General features: G+C 35.1%; 1 protein-coding gene across 1 annotated transcript; it reads right to left on the minus strand.

Moving 5' to 3' along the window:
• Positions 1 to 5,407: 5,407 nt before the first annotated feature.
• On the minus strand, positions 5,408 to 17,448 carry LOC143450285 (N-acetylneuraminate (7)9-O-acetyltransferase-like). Its single transcript, XM_076950764.1, has 19 exons — positions 16,267 to 17,448; positions 14,951 to 15,044; positions 14,125 to 14,242; positions 11,393 to 11,431; positions 11,204 to 11,266; positions 11,072 to 11,116; positions 10,462 to 10,591; positions 9,654 to 9,871; positions 9,359 to 9,483; positions 9,063 to 9,242; positions 8,778 to 8,976; positions 8,569 to 8,688; positions 8,329 to 8,500; positions 8,009 to 8,130; positions 7,738 to 7,892; positions 7,382 to 7,472; positions 6,842 to 6,919; positions 6,547 to 6,639; positions 5,408 to 6,421 (listed from the first exon to the last, which is right to left on the minus strand). The coding sequence occupies exons 1-19, from the start codon at positions 16,385 to 16,387 to the stop codon at positions 6,143 to 6,145; spliced, it is 2,442 nt and encodes an 813-aa protein (XP_076806879.1). The 5' UTR covers positions 16,388 to 17,448; the 3' UTR covers positions 5,408 to 6,142.
• Positions 17,449 to 18,329: the final 881 nt, after the last annotated feature.

The raw sequence follows: 18,329 nt of genomic DNA on the forward strand, positions 1-18,329 counted from the left end.
TAAATCGTTTCGCTTGAACTGGTTGCGACCGTGCCTTATTCATGGGAGACATTTCATATTGTATCATGTCATTTATTTTTCTGCATTAAATGCGGGGAGCAAAAGTACAGGGCTGGCCTTGTTACAACAAAATAAAACAGAAACATGCTCACAAACTAGCAGCAAATCCTTGGCACTTACGTAACGAGAATAACCTTTCCCTAATTTTAGCCAGGTTATGTGCCACAATAATGGTCAGCTGCAACACCAACTACACTTTTAGGAAAGATCCATCATATAGTAGAATTCGTCATCGTTTAATTCGTCAATTCACCTTATTCGTCACATTTTTGTCGGTCAGGCAGAATTTCTATCTTTTGTGTACATTCCAGTTCATTTTGTTCGGCTAATTCAGGGGTCGGGAACCTTTTTGGCGAAGGAGTCATGAAAGCCACATATTGTTAATTTTATTTCCGTTAGAGCCATATAATATTTTTCAACACTTAATGCAACTAACGTGTGCATTTTTAAGCAAAACCAACTATTTTAGACAACGGTAAATGTCTGAATTTACTCTTTAATAACATGCTGATTACTGTTAATGCGATTTCTGGTGCTGCATGGTACAGAAATTACAAAACTACAAATAACAGAAAAGTTTTATTCGTAACAATTGTGCTAAGAAATGCCAGCTTAGATTTATCTGCGAGCCAGATGCCGTCATCAAAAGAGCCATATCTGGCTCGCGAGCCATAGGTTCCCGACCATCCTGAATTCGTCATTCGCAGATTCAATTAATGCCTTCAAGTGTTATTCAAAGCTTTGTTAGTTACTGCAACATGGATTAATTCAAACAGTATCATTAGTTAGATCGACACGCGTGTCATATCATTATCTAATATATCACTATCTTGTACTGCATGATTTGTGCTTTGTGTAAGAGCATTGTATTCAACAATAAACGTCACACACTGTGTTAACAGCAAATAAATGCTCCATATATACGAGTCGTTATACAGTAGTTTTAACCTGTTTGCATAATTCTTCAGTTCGCTTAATTTGTCATTTTTTTCTTATCCCCTTGAGGTGACGAATTAGGCAAATTCTACTGTACTTTTATTCTCCACCATCGCAGTACCTGAGCACAACCAAATTACAAACTGAACCCCCAGTGCAAACGACACCACTCTTATATATAGGCGAGGTGCAGACAAGCTTCCATAAAATACGCAAGGCAAAGTAATAAAAGTTACTACGTTTTGACGTAAAAGTTTATGTCAAAAGGATGAAAATGGTGTTGGCAGTGAATAAAACAGACTAAATATTGTTAAATTTATAACGGGCAAAATATTCACTAGTGATGCTTAAATGATGGAACTTGGACATAGGCACCGACTTATGGAAATCGTTGGGTATGCGGCAATGTATGACGTTATCAAGTTAATGAGGTTGTTGAGATAACTTGCGTTGTTCTTGCCACATCGTGTTTATATTCCAATGTTAATATTTCATGGACATATTTTATAGCCTAGCTCAGACATGGATTTGAAATTATTTTGCTAAGAATTTTTGGATTGGTAAGACAACGGAGTATTGCCCTACTTCACGTAACCTACCCCATACACAAAGCCGAGCATGTCAGGACATATGATTGTGCATTGCAGCTTATTAGTTCCATTTTAAACCTAAGTTTGCCAGTTACAATTAATAATGCCACCTTACGTTAAGCTTTGGTTTTTGTCTAGATGCACAGACAAAAAAGTCATGATGTTTGAGAACAGACAGCCTAGTCATAGAGAGAGTACAGCCTAGTCATACAGACAACTGAATTTATGTGGGAAAAGATTAACTTCATTTAAGCCGATGCATTGTCTAAGCCGATGCATTGACAAAGCAATTGTGGTAAAAATTTGAGGTCGTGCATACAGTCCAAAAAAAATATTATGCCTACTTTTATTTAAACTGTAAGCAAAAAACGAATTTCTTAGCATAGTTAACACAAGTGCTTGTCACTAAAGACACTATCAAAGACAACTTGCTGGACCTATCTGAGAACACGGCAATCGCCAATTTACTGTGCAAAAAGCTTAAAAGCAAATTATTGTTTCGATTCGTTTCCATTGAATTAATTAGGCCTATACACAGTTTTAATTATGTATGGTAAACAAGTGTTTGGCTTTATCAAATAATTTAATCTTTCAAGTAATTTTTAAGAGCAGCCATTTTGCATTGGTCTGAGCAACATTTTGCTTCGGACTGACTCTGGAGAAGTAGAAGTTGCTAATAGTGTGCGAGAGCTGAATCCGTTCTTTGGACTTATTTAAAAAGTTTTGCAGTTTAATACTGGCTGGACAAATAACCAGTGACCACATTAAACATGAAGAATGTTTTATTATGTCATAGTTGAAGCTTTTTTCAGAAATCTGCCCCATGTTACGCTTTCTAGTTCCTTTTATTATCTTGTTTTAAACTTTGGGATTTCTTGTCTCACTTATGCTTGTCTGACCCGTGAGGATTTCATACAAAAGATGAAAAAATAGTCGCATAGATTTTGTTTACAAACATATGTGAAAACATGCTGCAATTTGATGAGTAAGAGGGTTGTAGTGCAAAAGTGCACAACCGCAGGATGCATACTATTTATTATATAGTGATGTGCAATGGGTCTCGTGGTTGGTGAGGCACTAATTTTTTCAAAGTTATTTTTGCAATACTATTATTTCAATAACAAATAAAACAGTATCTTACTCATACTTGGGTCTAGTAGACAAGTGCACAACCAGATGACGTCACAATTTGAGTAGCGGGATCTAGCATACAAAGGCATTCTGTGGTTGTGCACTTGTATACTAGACCCCGATTTTTTCTGGTGATGCTGTGATTTTTGCGTAAGCGTCCATGGACGATTAAGGGAAAACGTCGGTTTTGCGTAAAAGCGTCCATGGACGCTTACGCAAAAATCGTCCATTTTCAACCGTCCATGGACGATCCGCGGATTGCGTCGTGTCCAGGTTTTACCCAGTCCCGTAGTATAATCTCCCACGCTTACAGTAGTTATTACATCATTAACATTACGTATTTATCACTACGTCACACCCTGTGCCCTGATATATATTCATTATTCTACGATAAATTTCTGTGTTCATCCACCAACAGTATACTTACTTACTGTGTAATCAAGTCTATAGTTATCAAGACTTTTGTAAGTAATACTTATTATCAATAAAACCATTGAAAGAAAAGTACCGGAGTGGTATTAAGATTTGACAGGCATCTTATCATAAGACGCAACCGGGATTCATTTGAAAGTTGACGCTGACGTTTCAACATCATTGGAATTTATCTGCTATTTCTACATCAGTAGATGAACCTGGCTGCGAAAAGACATAACGACTGGAGAATCGACCCATTAAATAGCCAGTTCATTTACTTGCCATACTTATAACTATTGTAATGGTTGGATTAAATTATCTGGAAAATCGTAACCAGCAACCCAATGCACTATAGTAGCAAAGATTACTAAGTATAGGCCTAGTTAGTACGGTACTTAGTAATCTTTGGTGGCAGCCTAAAAATTTGGATTTTGGAAATCGTTGGCAAGCAGAGTTTCTGATCCGTACAGGGACTTTCCCTTAAATAAATACCAAAGTCAAGTGAAAAAAATCTGGTACCGTTAACTTATTTTGTTCCACCCGGTTCGTCTGCTTTCCGCCCATTGAACTGGGTGGAAATGCTGTAATATTTTCCCATACGAATGGCAGGAAGTATGCCTTTCTTACCCTAGAGTAAGAAATATGCATTTGGAATGGGGAGATGTTTACTTCGGCAGAAATATGGTTTGTGGGAAACCCCATTGCTGAAAGCAAGTCCATTTTAATGGGCGGAAAAATAGACGAATGGGTTTCACAAACCATACTTGTGCCGAAGTAAACTTTTCCCCATTCCAAAGGCATATATCTTACTCTAGGGTAAGAAAGGCATACTTTCTACCATTACAATGGGAAAAAATTCCCGTACTCTGGACCATTTTAATGGGCGGACAGTAGACGAATGGGGTGTTTGTTCAGTGGGCACAAAGTCTAAACGAGATGAATGTAAATAAAAAAAAAATGCAATGCCAACAAAAACAAAACACAAATAAAAATCACAAAAAAAGCGAAAATGCAAACAAAAACAAATTTTATAACAAAGATATTTTTGTCAGTATTTTTTAATCTTAGGTTGTAACTGCTATAATTGTAACCGATGACCAGGGTATTCAATCGAAGTTGAAAGTAATTTATCTCCAATTCTCTAGTCTATGCTTTACAGAGTTTCATTTTCTGGTTCTGGTGTCCACTGGATACACACCATTATTCCGTTTCAGGTTCAGCAAACTTGCATATACGTTTGCTACAGGTTCAAATAACATTTTTTCAGCTTATAATCCTAACCAGTATGCGTTAGCAATTGAATTGTTTTAAATCAGGAATTTTATTAAAATTAATCATTTACTATGCCTTTTTAGATTTAAAAATACATACATAGTACTAGCTTAGTAGGAGTCACTATTAGCCTACAACTGCTGTAAATATTAATTTAATGAACGTGCCCAAACTGAATTTGATTTTTATTTGGTGCTTATCTAATTATGTAGTGAATGCGTGAAGACCTGGCCGAACACAAGTCGTGTTTCGTGACATGTATAGCAGGTATAGCAAGATGCTATTCAATCACACACAGACTCAAGTACAATCAATTACAGGGAACTTGTTATCGTCATTGAGTGGAGTCATTTACACTTAGTCTGCTACACAATTTTGTCAAACGTCGCTCAGCCTTACTTTGAAATGGAATCGTTTATTTTTTTCCATTGACTGTGAGATCGAAAAATATGGTGTTTACCTCGTTGCAGACAGGACAAACAAGAAATATGCGCTTCCAAACAATCAATGAACGGGAAAAAGCGGCAAAACCATGAAGGCTTAAAACGTACCAAAAGTAAATTACAGTGGTACTGATACAACGATGGAAGGTTAGCTTGGCCACCAAACCCAAACATGTCAAGTAGAAACAAAAATAGTCGTGCTATCAAATCCTGATAAGCTCCCATTAACTAATCCACTGTAGGCTACTGGAGGAAACATCCTTATTTCTTTGCTTTCAATTGACGATACTACACGACCACCAGACCACGAACCCTGTCGACTTCCGAACACGCTTAATTGCGGGTTATATGTTTTGGATCTCACACAAACCTAAATGTGTTTACTGAACCTTAATAATTTAAAAAAAATTAATAAACCAAATAGGATACTTTAACCTTTGACAGATAAAGCGTCTTATCTGGTTTATTAACCCAACTACAACCATCTTGGTGGCCCAAAATTTCCCATTAGCCAATTTTTATAAAATAACTCTGAGTGGGTGCAAATAACTTTTCCGCCTATAAGGAACTTCAAACTTGTTTATTTAAAGTACAAATAGAATACGTTAATATTTTAGTAAGAATAAAACGTAATTTTGCATAGTATAAAAAACTGAAGTACAAATTAACGATTATTACTAAACCAAACAATTTTAATTGATATCTTTTTGTTTTAGAAATTGGGGTTCAAGTTAGAAAGCTTCAAAATAATACAACAACAAAAGGTAAACGTTTGATGCGTAATGGACAACAGGTTCAAAAGCAACGTCAAAATAACTATAAAAATATGAATTATTTACAGCAGTTTGCTTTAAGTCAGTGGTTAATGGATAAACTTCTCTAGAATACGATTTACAGTTTAATCATGGTTCATGTGTATGAGGTGCTGAAGGATTTTATGAGTGCAAACAACCTCACCACAAACAATGTACAAGTTTGCTACAAAAACAGTAGTAAAATTAAATAAATATGGTACAAAAATTCAATCTGATTAACATATACAGTCCAACTACCTAAGTACCGCGTCTTAAAAATAAACAAGGTTGTAAGAATATGTATGTAGTTTACTACAGCATTAGTTTACACCACACATAAATCCTGAAAAATATAGCCTAAGTAGCAAAACCTATCGCTCTACTAAACTGCTAAAATATACGATGTACAACATTCTAGTATAAACTGTAATTAGTGCACAACATAGCATGTGTTTCTGGTATAAAAATTAGGCTCTAGTTATGTGCAAGTTACACATTGACATTAGTGATTGTTATCATGGGATATATCACTGATCATTGTAAAAAAAACAAGGGCCATGCTGATAATAATAAAACGAAAACAAGTGACTTTTGTTCCATCTGTCGGGGATCCAACCAAGTATTTTGCAAAAACATTAGTTAATACACCAATTTCATGAGCTGTGCAAACGAATATAAATGTTGTGATGACCAAGTTAAGCATAGGCCAGGATGGGCTTGTAAGTACCAGTACACCTTTCGTATCTGCTGCCAACCAGATATGATATTGTCCAACAAACAGCTATGAAAAAGATAATTTAGATATAAATAGCATTCTTACTGTATAATAAACGTCTTACACATAAATACACAGTGCACAACAGCAGAGTTTATTTTGTAGTGTTTTGGCAAACAACTATTCAATACCTCCAACGAAATTTTTCCAAACCAAGCAAAAAATGAACTATAACCAGACCTCAAATAACCAGGAATATTGCGAATTAAAATAAATGAAGCAATCTGCAAACAAGATATAGAAATTGTTAATCGTTTACATGCTTCCAAAGATATACAAGTTATACTACAGCACTAGAATACATTTATTGCAAATTTGTAGGTATATACAAATAATGCAAAGGTACACATCATGCATTATATACATAAAATTTCTTAACCGTAAAAATATAACAGTGTGGTATTGAAATGACACACTGTAACTTACAGGTAATATTGAAGCATATGTATGGATGTGATTGCAATCCACTTTGCTGGTACATTGGAGAGTCCAATATGAGTAACACTAATAACAGTTCAAACTTAATTACTGCATTAAGAGCTGTATGCATAGATAAATGAACCAGGATAATAATGCTTGATATACGTCAATAACGAATGAGGTTTTAATTCTATCTTAAAAGCTTTCAATCAAACTGATAGCAAAAGCAGACAAGTAGCATATTTGAACTTAACTCTAAAGTATTAAACACACTGAAAAGATAGAATTGCACAATAAAATGCGAAGTTATTGCTAGTATAAGTGATAGTGGGGACAAAAATGATCAAGTTTACTACGAAGCATTAACATTTGCTTTAAAGCGAATGATTTAAAATACCAACATATAATATGAAACATCAATTCAGCTAGTGATATAATTTTTTTTATTACTATATTAGGGATAAATTTTCTTAACTTAATATTAGATAAAGTATCAAAAACTTTTCACTCATTATTTCAATCATGTATGTAAATGAGAACATTTACCATGAGAATTCCTATAGAAATAGTCACAGTGATTAATGATGCTTTCATTGACATCAGACAACCTTGCTTTGAATCATCTAAGAAAGACATTCTAAAAATTCAAAACACATAATAATTATGGTTGCAATCATTTTTTTTTAAAGTTTTGACTTTGTCGATCACTAAGCACGTTTAAGAGACTGCCACCTAAAGACTAACTGCTAATTTTCTGGTATAAGAGCAAAAAGTATAAATTTTGGGAAACCAATAGAGAAGTTTAAGAGACCGTTTCAGTTCAAAAAAACACTAGATGCAATATAAACTAAATGTCACTGAAACAGAAGGTAGGGCAAAAACACGTAGCAGGAGTCTCTTACCTCTTTAAAAGAAGGTAGGCAAAACAAAATAAAGCTCCATGAAGCATTGCAAATTGGTCTAAGTGACATCTAAACCACCACTCACGAACAGAACCAGGAGGTAGTTCAAACAATCGTATGACAGGCCACCAGGAAAACAATGCTTCAAAAGTTTTCTACAAAAAAGACAGCTGTATTGAAATTGGTCAGTGACTGAAATGGGCTTTGTTGTTAACAAAATTGATCACAGAAGGCACATCAGTAAAAATGTGCAACCTCATGCATGTTTTACCTGGGACAAAAATACAACTATTATAATAGTAGTGAGCACAATAAGTTTAAAAGACATCATCACAATGGGAGATCTACGACTTGGTCCATTTTGCAAAAGTTCTTCAAGCTCCGTGACGCCATCTAAGTCAATAAAAACACAGCAATTAAACAGCAAAAAGTTTGTGTTACGTTCAGTAATGAAAGCAATTTTTGCATGCAAATAGTCTTCTGCCTTATTTAATCTCCAAAAAATAGATGAGAAATACGAAAGATTATACTGGAGTCATTAAGGTTATTAATCCAAAAGCAGATTTATAAGCAACTTTTCAACATGCATACCTGGTTTTGATGAAGGTTTTGAAGGAATGACATATGCCCGAGGCCACATTGACATAGCAACATAAAGTACAAGAAACCAGAAAGAGCATAATGGAACAAAATAGTAAAACTGGTAAGAGCGGTTCATCATCAGACAAAGCATAACAGTGAGAAAATTTAACCGAAACATAACCTAATAACAAAAAAACAATTTAACAAAGTTTTTAAAATGTGAAATTTAAAAGTTTTACAAATACTTACACCAAAAACTCGATAAAAGCTAAAATCCCCTTTGTTCCAGAAATATGAAAAATGTCCATATCCAGTCATAAAAAGATACATGGACACCAACAAGCGAATGTGCATATATATTGGTAAATTCTGGACAAAAATGACAATTTTAAAATGTATACATAAATTAACAAATAATTATAACATATAAGCAAACAGCTATTAAGTGAAATTCTTACAGAAGAAGCGCCAGTAATATGATATATGAGGATGACCAATTGCATCCAGCCTTTCCATTCATCTGTTTGATCGCGATTAAGAAAACTACTGTTTTTACATTGATCTATTCCAAATATTCCGAGGAATACAATGTAAAGCAGAGGAATAAAAAAACGTGCGTTGGTGTAATACTTGTTTGACTTCATGAAAACATCAGTCCTAAAAAATATGGGGTAAAACTGGTATTTCACTTACTGATATAGCTTTGCAGAATGTTAGTGAAAAATTGACTTCAAGGGACCCACCTATCACAAAGATAAAAGTAAAATAAAATTATAAACATCTTGGCACAAGCTGTTGTGAATTCCTTAAAAATCCCCATCGGACTAACATTGGAGTCTCCTTCCTTATTTCCAAGCTCAACATTATCATTGCCGCAGCTCTCGATGTTGTATAAAATAGATGATATAACAGCAGCAACTATGCTACAAAGATAAAGGAAATAACAAATGTTTATAGTATATCAAATATAACTATAGTATAGTTGCTTATCAAACAAACCCAGTAGGTCCTTCCTAAAGATTAGAAAGTTATCACACACCTCAAGCATCCAAATACAAACATGATGATTTGAACAATGGACGCTGGAGGTGGCTTCTGACAACAGCTGCCATCTACTGGTTTTAGAACTTCATTGCAGATGAGATTATTTAAAATGTGCACATCCTGTAAATTCAAACGACACACATAAGAATTTGGAGTAACCAACACTACAAAAACACGATCAGTTAATGCAAAATGTCACAGGAAAAATATTAAATATCAAGGGAAGGCACAAAGTGACTTAATATATTTGCTAGCAACAGCACAGCTTGTTTGAGTACTATTCAACTTACTATTGTTTGAGTATTGATATCCATATGCAAACCATCTATAGATGATTTAATGTTTTGAACAGCAACATCCACAGTAGACTTAAGCACTGATACATGAGGGTACTTGTTAAAGCCATTATTTCCTTGAAAAATGCTTAAGGCTACATCATTGTACTGTGAAACTATGGCATTGGTGATAGATTGCCTACTTTCATGAAGTTTTTCCTCATAAACTGGGTCTAATATACAAGACTAATGGTTACAACACTTATATTATAACTGTTTCCTATCATATGACTGCAATATTTGGTATTGTGATTGTTGAAGATAATGTCATACAGGAAACAGTATACTGTACAATTTAAAACAATGTGCTGTAAAACATTGACGCTTTGTTTTGGTTTACAATGTTCCTTTTTGTATGTGAGGAAACTCTTCCAATAGTAGTTTTGCAGTAAACTACAATTGAACAAAAAAATAATGTACACAGTCGATAGATAAAAAAAACCGGCAACCAATCGCCATAGGGTGCTTCTATTGTATATCTGGAAATATTTCACAGTAACTGTTTTCAAAAAGAAAAAAGGCACCCTAGCTTGCTATTGTTCATTTCAAATTGTATGGATGTTGAAACCCAGGGTTACAGGAAAAGGCACACTTGCTAAATAGCTAAATACAAAGGATAAATAAATCAGTGATTTTTAGCAATATGCAAACCAAAGGCAAATTTGATCAAATTAAATCAATTTTGGTCATACATAAACACTTACGAGTACTTTATAATATGCTAATCATACAAAAAGCATCCGCAGTGCTCATCACTACTTACCCTGTAAAACCCAGTATACATTGGAAACTTTTTGTGACACAATTTTTTGCATTTGTGGAACGAGTTTCGTTAAATTTGTCTTGTATTCCTCCAGCGCAGAAGAATCACCATTAGTTCGCTTGATAGTGTGCTAATAATTACACAAAGTTAAACTAAAATGATAAACCAATCAATTTATTGCTATTTGGTTTTTGGTAATTAACATAGATTTACGCATAAATAAGATTTAATATGGAGAACAGACCAATATGTAAACATATATGTTATATCACTGAAGTATGCTAACCACAATTAGTAAAACCATATATATAGCAGTTAGCAAGCGCATGGAGTATGTTGATCTTGGGGTCTAACAATTATCAAAAGTACCTGCACCTTTTTACAGTTGTGTAGATGTCTTGACTGCAAGTCATTATGATTTGTGTCAATACATTTTTGAAAAAGATTTTGGGTCAAAAAAAACATGGTACAGAAACCCTGATCTATGATAGACAGAACACTACAAATCTGGGTTTTGAATTTTTAATTTACATACTGACAAATGAAGACTGTGCGCTGTAAATGACAGTCCAATTACTGTACATAATAAATGCATTTAAAATAAACTTACTGTTGCTACAGAATGTATGATGATGTCCGGCTGCAATGAGGGGTCCTACAGAAAAAGTTTCATTTGAAAACATCCTGGTTAAAATGAAATAAAACTCGGTACTACGAAGATAACTAGCAGCTGTTTTCTTACCTTGATCCAAGAATCATACAATGCGACAGTTGAAAGATTTGCTTCAGGGTACCATAGAAAATCCTGTTAAAACATGAACAGTTTCATACAAAGCAACACAGTTAGAGTTTGATAAAATAGTACATAGCTATAGATTATAGAAGCAAACTGAAAAATCTTAACTTCTGCAAAAATATTTCATTCACTCACCACATTCATGTCATTTTCTTTGAAGTATATATCAGAATGCTAAAAAATAACAACATTTTATCATCATGTATGGACAACGAATATAGTATGCAGTAAAATTTTGTTAATCACAAGTTAAAAAGACCAATTCAAAGATGAGTTTAAACTTTAAAGTATTTGTAAATGGGTAAATTGGTGGAAAAAATTGATAAAAATGATAGGAGGAATAATAACGAGGGGTGATCAATGCACTTTTGGCAATTAATTGAAGTGCATTTTACCTGTAGTACTTTTTTGATAAAAACATTAAAATTTACTTGATCTAAAAGCAGTACTATATACGGTGTGAACACGACATTAAACATAGCATTTGCCCAATGTCCTAGAACTTGTCCACACTAGCCTACTTGGTTATCCTAAAGTACTGTGATTTTTCTGGTTTGATGGTGGCTGAATCTTTCTGATGTCACCTCGTTGACTAATTGCCTTGAATTACATATAATAATTTAATAATAGTTGCTTTAATTGTTCACCTTACACTTCATTCTTTCTACTGACTTGTTAATCTCAAAAACCTTTTAACCACAGTGTAGTATCAGCCCCCACTAGAGTTAGTGAATGTTATTATACAGTGGAGCTCACATGAGGATTTTAAGGAAGAAACTTGAGATCACAGAACTCAAAATTAAGAACTGACATGTCTAGATCACCAACAAAGCAAATCACATGGGTGTTTATGGAGCAATAAATGATTTTTTGATTAAATTCAAGATAAAGGATCCTAGTTCTGCTGGTGAGACTGGAAAAAACACAGAAGTTCATTAAAATTTCGAGTTTAAGATATTCGAGATTTAGCAATTATTTATAAATATTTTAATTGACAAATCACTAGGTTTGGTAAAGTTGCTCTTGAAAGTTATCCGAAATTTCAATTTAAGTAAAGGTGAGTTAATGAGCTTTTTCTGTATAAATAAGTGACAAACTGCAAACTTTGCTCTGACTTAACTTAAAAAAATCACTCAAACCAAATATAGAATCTTGTATAGTATGGGGTATGATTACAGTGAGACCTCGTTAATCCGGACCCCGATGAACTGGAATCCCCGCTATCCGACACAAAACCGCCGGAAACGGATTTCTTCCTATGCATTTTACCCCTTTAATCCGGAAACCCCGCTGTCCGACTCCGACACAAAAGTTTTGGAACAAATGTGCTAAATCAATAGCAATAAAATCCGATAAACCGGATTATTAACAGATAAGCGAAAATGATTCACGATTGTCCTAATACAGTATGTAGTTAGTTGACGAAACAATAGCCGATTACCTACGCATAATAACGTTGCGGTCATTATTGATTCAAAAGTACAGTACTGTACAGCATTGCGCTTTGTAAAAAAACTTAGCTGTGCTATTCAGTATGCCTTCATCAGAGCCACCATCTAAACGTACAAGAATTGAAATATCAACTGAAAAGAAGCAGCAGATCTGCCAATACCAGCGGGATCATAAAAGGGCAACGCAAAATGAGATACTGTACACTATTTTAGAAACGAAAAAATAAATTGTTCTTCAACAGTAACAAACAACGCTTCCGCGGTCGCAAAAAATACGTACAGTACATCGGTTGAGTGCGGCAATCTATTGAAGACATACTGCTGCAACTCAATCGTGCTATCAGCTTTTGATATCGCATTGCGCAAAGATTAGAAACAGGTCAAAGAAAGTTCAAGACTGCTGGTCCCGCTGGAATGCTTCGCCATGCAAGAGCGGTTGTCAAACCGGTTTGCGGCCGCATGTTCGTCACTTCTGGCTTAGAGCATTCGTCTTTAATAAGGTGGTTCTGGGGTTCGACACTGGGTCAGATCATACAAAAAATATAATTTTATTTTAGTTGCTGTCCAGCCAGAAACTCAGTACTTAGAATTGGAGTAAGGTGCATACTGCGTTTTGAACACGGTACTGCATTTGCAAGATTGATTGATTTTTTACTTTCCGATAATCCGGATACCCCGCTAAACCGACATTTTTTGACGAAACGAAGTGGTCCGGATTAACGAGGTCTCACTGTATATAGTTTCCAAAACTCCATTCCTAAACTGAGCTAATAAATGACAACTAAAACTCCGTTTAGATCATCACTTTTCCTCATTAGTTCAGTCCTGCGTATCCGAGCTTAAGTGCAGACTTTTTTATTTCTTAGTTGTCATTTCCTATCTTCACTGAATTGGTACAATTCATCAAAACAACTGAACCGGGGTGGGGGAGAAAGACTGTTTATGTCTTGTCCGTGGATTGAGTACACCAAAACCGTTGGGTAGCCATGCCAATTTTTGAACCTGGGTTCCTAAGCTTTGCATAGCTCAACGCACTTACAGCTCTAAACGTTTCAAAATAATGTACGCAAAGTAAACTAAAACTTTCAAATTTTAAGCGGAATTTGAAAATTACCTTCAACAAGCATTCATCAACATTATCATTTTTACAAAGATGTGTAATTTGTTAACAAGGATAGCTGGAGATGGATTTATCCCATTTTTTGAGATTCACTTGTGAATTCGTTCTGTTTCTTTCACTTGACATATGAACAACCTTATGGCTTGCAATGAGAGCAATTTGGTAACTTACAAGGCCAACATTTTGCAGTACTTTCTCCAGAAGGATTTACTAATTAGTTTTTTCTTTCATTTACTTATTAGCTCGTATTTAATGTTGATGACAATTAATACAAATTAAATACAAACATACGATACCCTTTTCCCTTGTGGCGTTTCATCAGATAATGCATCTACAAATACATAAAAGAGTTCCCGCATTCGAGAATCACCCACAAAAGAAACTTTCTGTGCTTGAAGGCATTTTTGTTTCTCACTATTTCAAAAATAGAAAAATGCAAAGAACACATATTATAACTATAAATTTATACATCAGCTTAACCATACTACAAGTTCTACAACATACAACATATAAGGCTGTGCAATGATATAGCATTACGCTTGAACACTTTTTAGCAGTGGAGGGTCCAAATGGAAATATGTATGAAAGAGGTCAATGACCTTCAGGTTTTTGGGACAAAATAAACAAAAGCAATTTATGAGTATTTGACAAAAGTACATCATACTTTCTGTCTCGGCATCAATAACAACTTGGTCAGACATACAATGTTACTGCAATCATGAGCAGTTTTTACAACCCTAAGCAGACATGTCTTGTTGGCTAGGGCTGAAAATTCCTTTCAATGTTTTGCACACAAGCTTCCGCTCACAATGGTATGGTGTCAAAATATTTGGACACGGATAGAGGAATGAGTTTGTGTGACTTCAACTAGGAAGTAATTTCTCACAGCTCAAGCCCCAGTTACCAAGCTAGCTTCTATGCAGGTTCCGACCGCCACACACTTTTTTAATATTTGAATTTTTTCTATTGCCCGAATTTTTCACCGTTCATCAGTACCACTGAACTATAGCAAGCGTTGTTCTACGAGAATAAATTTCAACACTGGACATCTGGAAACCAGATGACAAGAGTACTGAAGTATATATATTTGCCTCAAATAGATAAGTGCTATAAAAATTTTACCTAACAGAATATCTGTGTAACATGCATCCATCTGCCTGCCAGATGTCATCATTTACAAAAAATCCACCGTCAAGCAGTCTATGACAGGCATCACCTAAAAAAATTAAGCTTGGTCACAAGTACCTTCATACAACTATTTCAAATTTTATTCTTTTTATGAATAACTCATATACCAACCAAACAATACAACTCATTATTTGACAAAATTAAGTTTTTCCCCGTTGATTTGATTGTTGATTCAAACTGTACTTTAATAATAAGAGTTCATCAGAATATTCAATTTTAGTTTATTGGAAATTCTCTTTTGACCATCTCGGACCATCACTTGCATTTGCATTTGTAAAAATTTTTGGACCTGTATTTAGGAAAATTTTTCCCAAACCATTTTGGACCATCGCTTAGACCAGCATTTAAGAAAATTTTTTTCAGATTGTCACTTAGACCTGAACTTGTAAAAATTGGTTTTAGACCATCACTAGGACATGTATTTGGGGTAACCAATTTTCAGATCATGACTAAAACAATCTGCATTTGAGGTTCAAAATACTATTTAACCACTTGCACCGGCATTTAAGAAAATTATGTTTGGGTTGTTTTAGACCAGCGTGGTCCAACTGCAGGCCCGCGGGCCAAAGTTGGCCTGCGACCACTGATTTTTGGCCCGCGAACTGATAGTCAGCTTTGATAGTCGCTATTGTCGAGGAAGAACCTCGACCGCAAATGTCACATTGATCAGCATTTAATAGCTAAATTTTGAACTATTCTAATTTCAGTTGTTTTAATAAAAAAAGACAACTTTTTTCAGTTCTAATATCAATGTCACATTGTTCTTCAGTTCTAATTTCACATTTTTTCAGTTCTAATTTAAAAACATTGGCCCGCTAGATAAAAAAATTTTCTGATTTTGGCCCACGATGAAAAGAAGTTGGACCACGCTGTTTTAGACTATGACTGAATTTGGCTATTGTGATTGTGTACTAAAACTTTTGGATCTGATCCTGCTTTTGTGAGTGTTTAACCGGGTAACTTAATACAGTAGCTCCTTGCAAATCCTACTGTGGGCATCCAATTGAACAAGTTTAAACTTAGGTCTTTCCTGCCGAACTACTGACATATGTTAAAGTTCCGAGAATAAGTTCACTACTGAAGCAAATTTTTTTGAGCTCAGCCATTCAAATTTTCAGGTTGTGAGGTACCAGACCGATGAAGATTGTGACTGTAGATTATTATTTCTAAAATAATTTCAGAAGCCATACTAATGAATTGAATAGCTAGTAGCCCTGTACATAATTTATGCTTATAAATGTTAACCTCACCTGAATTGAAAAATCGAACTCCTTGAACAATTAACAAAACAATGAAGATAGGAAATGCAATTTGTTTTGCGGTTGAAATGTTCACTACCTTCAAGATGTTCATTTTTCGTCTTATACGCATGTGAACAGAAATCTTGTGCAGCTTGCTTTGGAAAACCAAGGAACAAAACTATCTACAATGCCTAAGAGATGCCAATACAGATGGTGTGATATGTTAATCTCTATCCTCACGCTGAGGAAAGCCTTTGCAAGATTTAAGCGATTATTTCTAATCGTTCAAGCCCCAGTTACCGAGCTAGCTTTTGTGCAAGTTCTGATTGTCACATAATTTTTTTATTTTGGTTTCATGAGTTTTTTATATAATGTACAGTATTGCCCAAATTTACAACTGTTGACCAGGTCCCCTGAACAGCAAATGTTGTTAATACCTAGCCCAACACATTACAATGGGAGTGCAACTGGATATCAAATACTGTACAGAAAACATGCCGCATTATTGCGAGCTCCACACTCTAACCACTCGGCTACCGAGATTAGGCTTAGTTTGGTGCGGTACCAGTACAACACTGTAGCCAAAATGAAAACTTAGTTGTTTAAATTTAATTTAAATCTAATGCCAACTTCCAGCCCTCCATGCATATTTATGCACACATCGCCGGTGAAATGCCAGGGACCGTTGTTACTCGTGGGATCGTTTCTACTTGGAGTAATTTCTGTAATCGCGTACTCGCACTGTTGTAACTGTTCAGTAACACTGTATTCGCTTACAAACAGAGATTTGCACAAATTGCCGTAATTAGGCTAGGGCTAGGCCTAACTACGGTTACGTGAATGGCATAAAACGTTGCCCGAAAAACTCGTCTGGTATCACAAACTTTATCCTCAGACTGAGGAAAGCCTTTCTACGACTTATATACTTGGAAATGGTTTCTCATTGCTCGAGACTCGGTTGCCGATCTTGTCTGCGTGCAAGTTTTATTATTTGTTTTTAAAATTGCTTTGTATTACACGAGTTTGGAATTGTTCATCAAGCAAAACCATTGTACAGAAGCAAAGCTTTATTTGTACTGTGCTCAAGGAAATTGCGATGGTAGCGCAACTGGAAATCAAAATCAGTTTGCATTTGATCTTTAGCGGTTTAGCCACTCAAATCTGACGTAACGTGCGCTTGATAGAGAAAGTTGAACTATCACGTTCAAGACTGGTAAACATGTTGTGATTTTGTTTCTGTATGGGTCGAATTAGGGTTACAAATGTTGACACATATTTATATACGAATTCTGGTAGATTGCACATTCAATAGAATTAATTGCATGAGTGATTTTAGAATAAATTCTTTCCCAAATATAAAAACTATCTATAGGGTATGCACCTGGTGCACCATTTTGCACCGAGTGCACCCCAATTTTAGCCGTCCTGCATCGCATCACCCATCACCAATCGCGTTTATATTCAGACTACAGTCCACACTTTACGACAGTACTTTAATATTGCCGTTTATGAGGACATACCAAAACGGTCGTATCCTGGTGGAAATCGACAAAAAAGCCTGGTAATATTCTTTACGATGATAGTTGTGATGGGTATAAATAACGTTGTCTAGAGAGTGCTGAGTACAAGAGAGTTGTTTATTTTTTAAGGTTATTTGTTTGACAGCTGTGTGTAAACTTGACCGTTTATGAAGTTATTGTTTATGACGACGTTATCCAAACGTTCAACTTCAATTCTCATCATAGCAGCGTTTAATATTCAATATTCTAACAGCGCTAGCACTCGTTTTGTGCTAATTCAAAACCACAATGAAAATGAAACTTATGATGTCACATTGGGGGAACAGATTTTGGCACTACAGCGGCATTGTGAACATAGCGGATCAAAGTCAGGCACGAACACACACACTCTTACCGCTACGCAATAGGCCTAGCCATATAGTCCTATACAGTACGTTGCATGTTACACTGATCACGCACAATAACATCGTTTGTAAGTCCTGTGTGTAGATTTCAAAAAGCACTATAAAATAAAAACTAGGCAATATTTTCAAGGAATTGACTATGTCGTCG

The sequence above is a fragment of the Clavelina lepadiformis genome, chromosome 3 (assembly GCF_947623445.1).
Source record: "Clavelina lepadiformis chromosome 3, kaClaLepa1.1, whole genome shotgun sequence".
NCBI lineage: Eukaryota > Metazoa > Chordata > Ascidiacea > Aplousobranchia > Clavelinidae > Clavelina > Clavelina lepadiformis.

Coding starts and splice junctions, on each gene's coding strand:
- LOC143450285 (XM_076950764.1), bottom strand. CDS start 16,387: ATGCGTATAAGACGAAAAATGAACATCTTGAAGGTAGTGAACATTTCA. Junction 10,592..11,071: donor TCATACATTCTGTAGCAACA/GTAAGTTTATTT, acceptor TGTAATTATTAG/CACACTATCAAGCGAACTAA. Junction 8,131..8,328: donor AAAACCTTCATCAAAACCAG/GTATGCATGTTG, acceptor TTATTGACTTAG/ATGGCGTCACGGAGCTTGAA.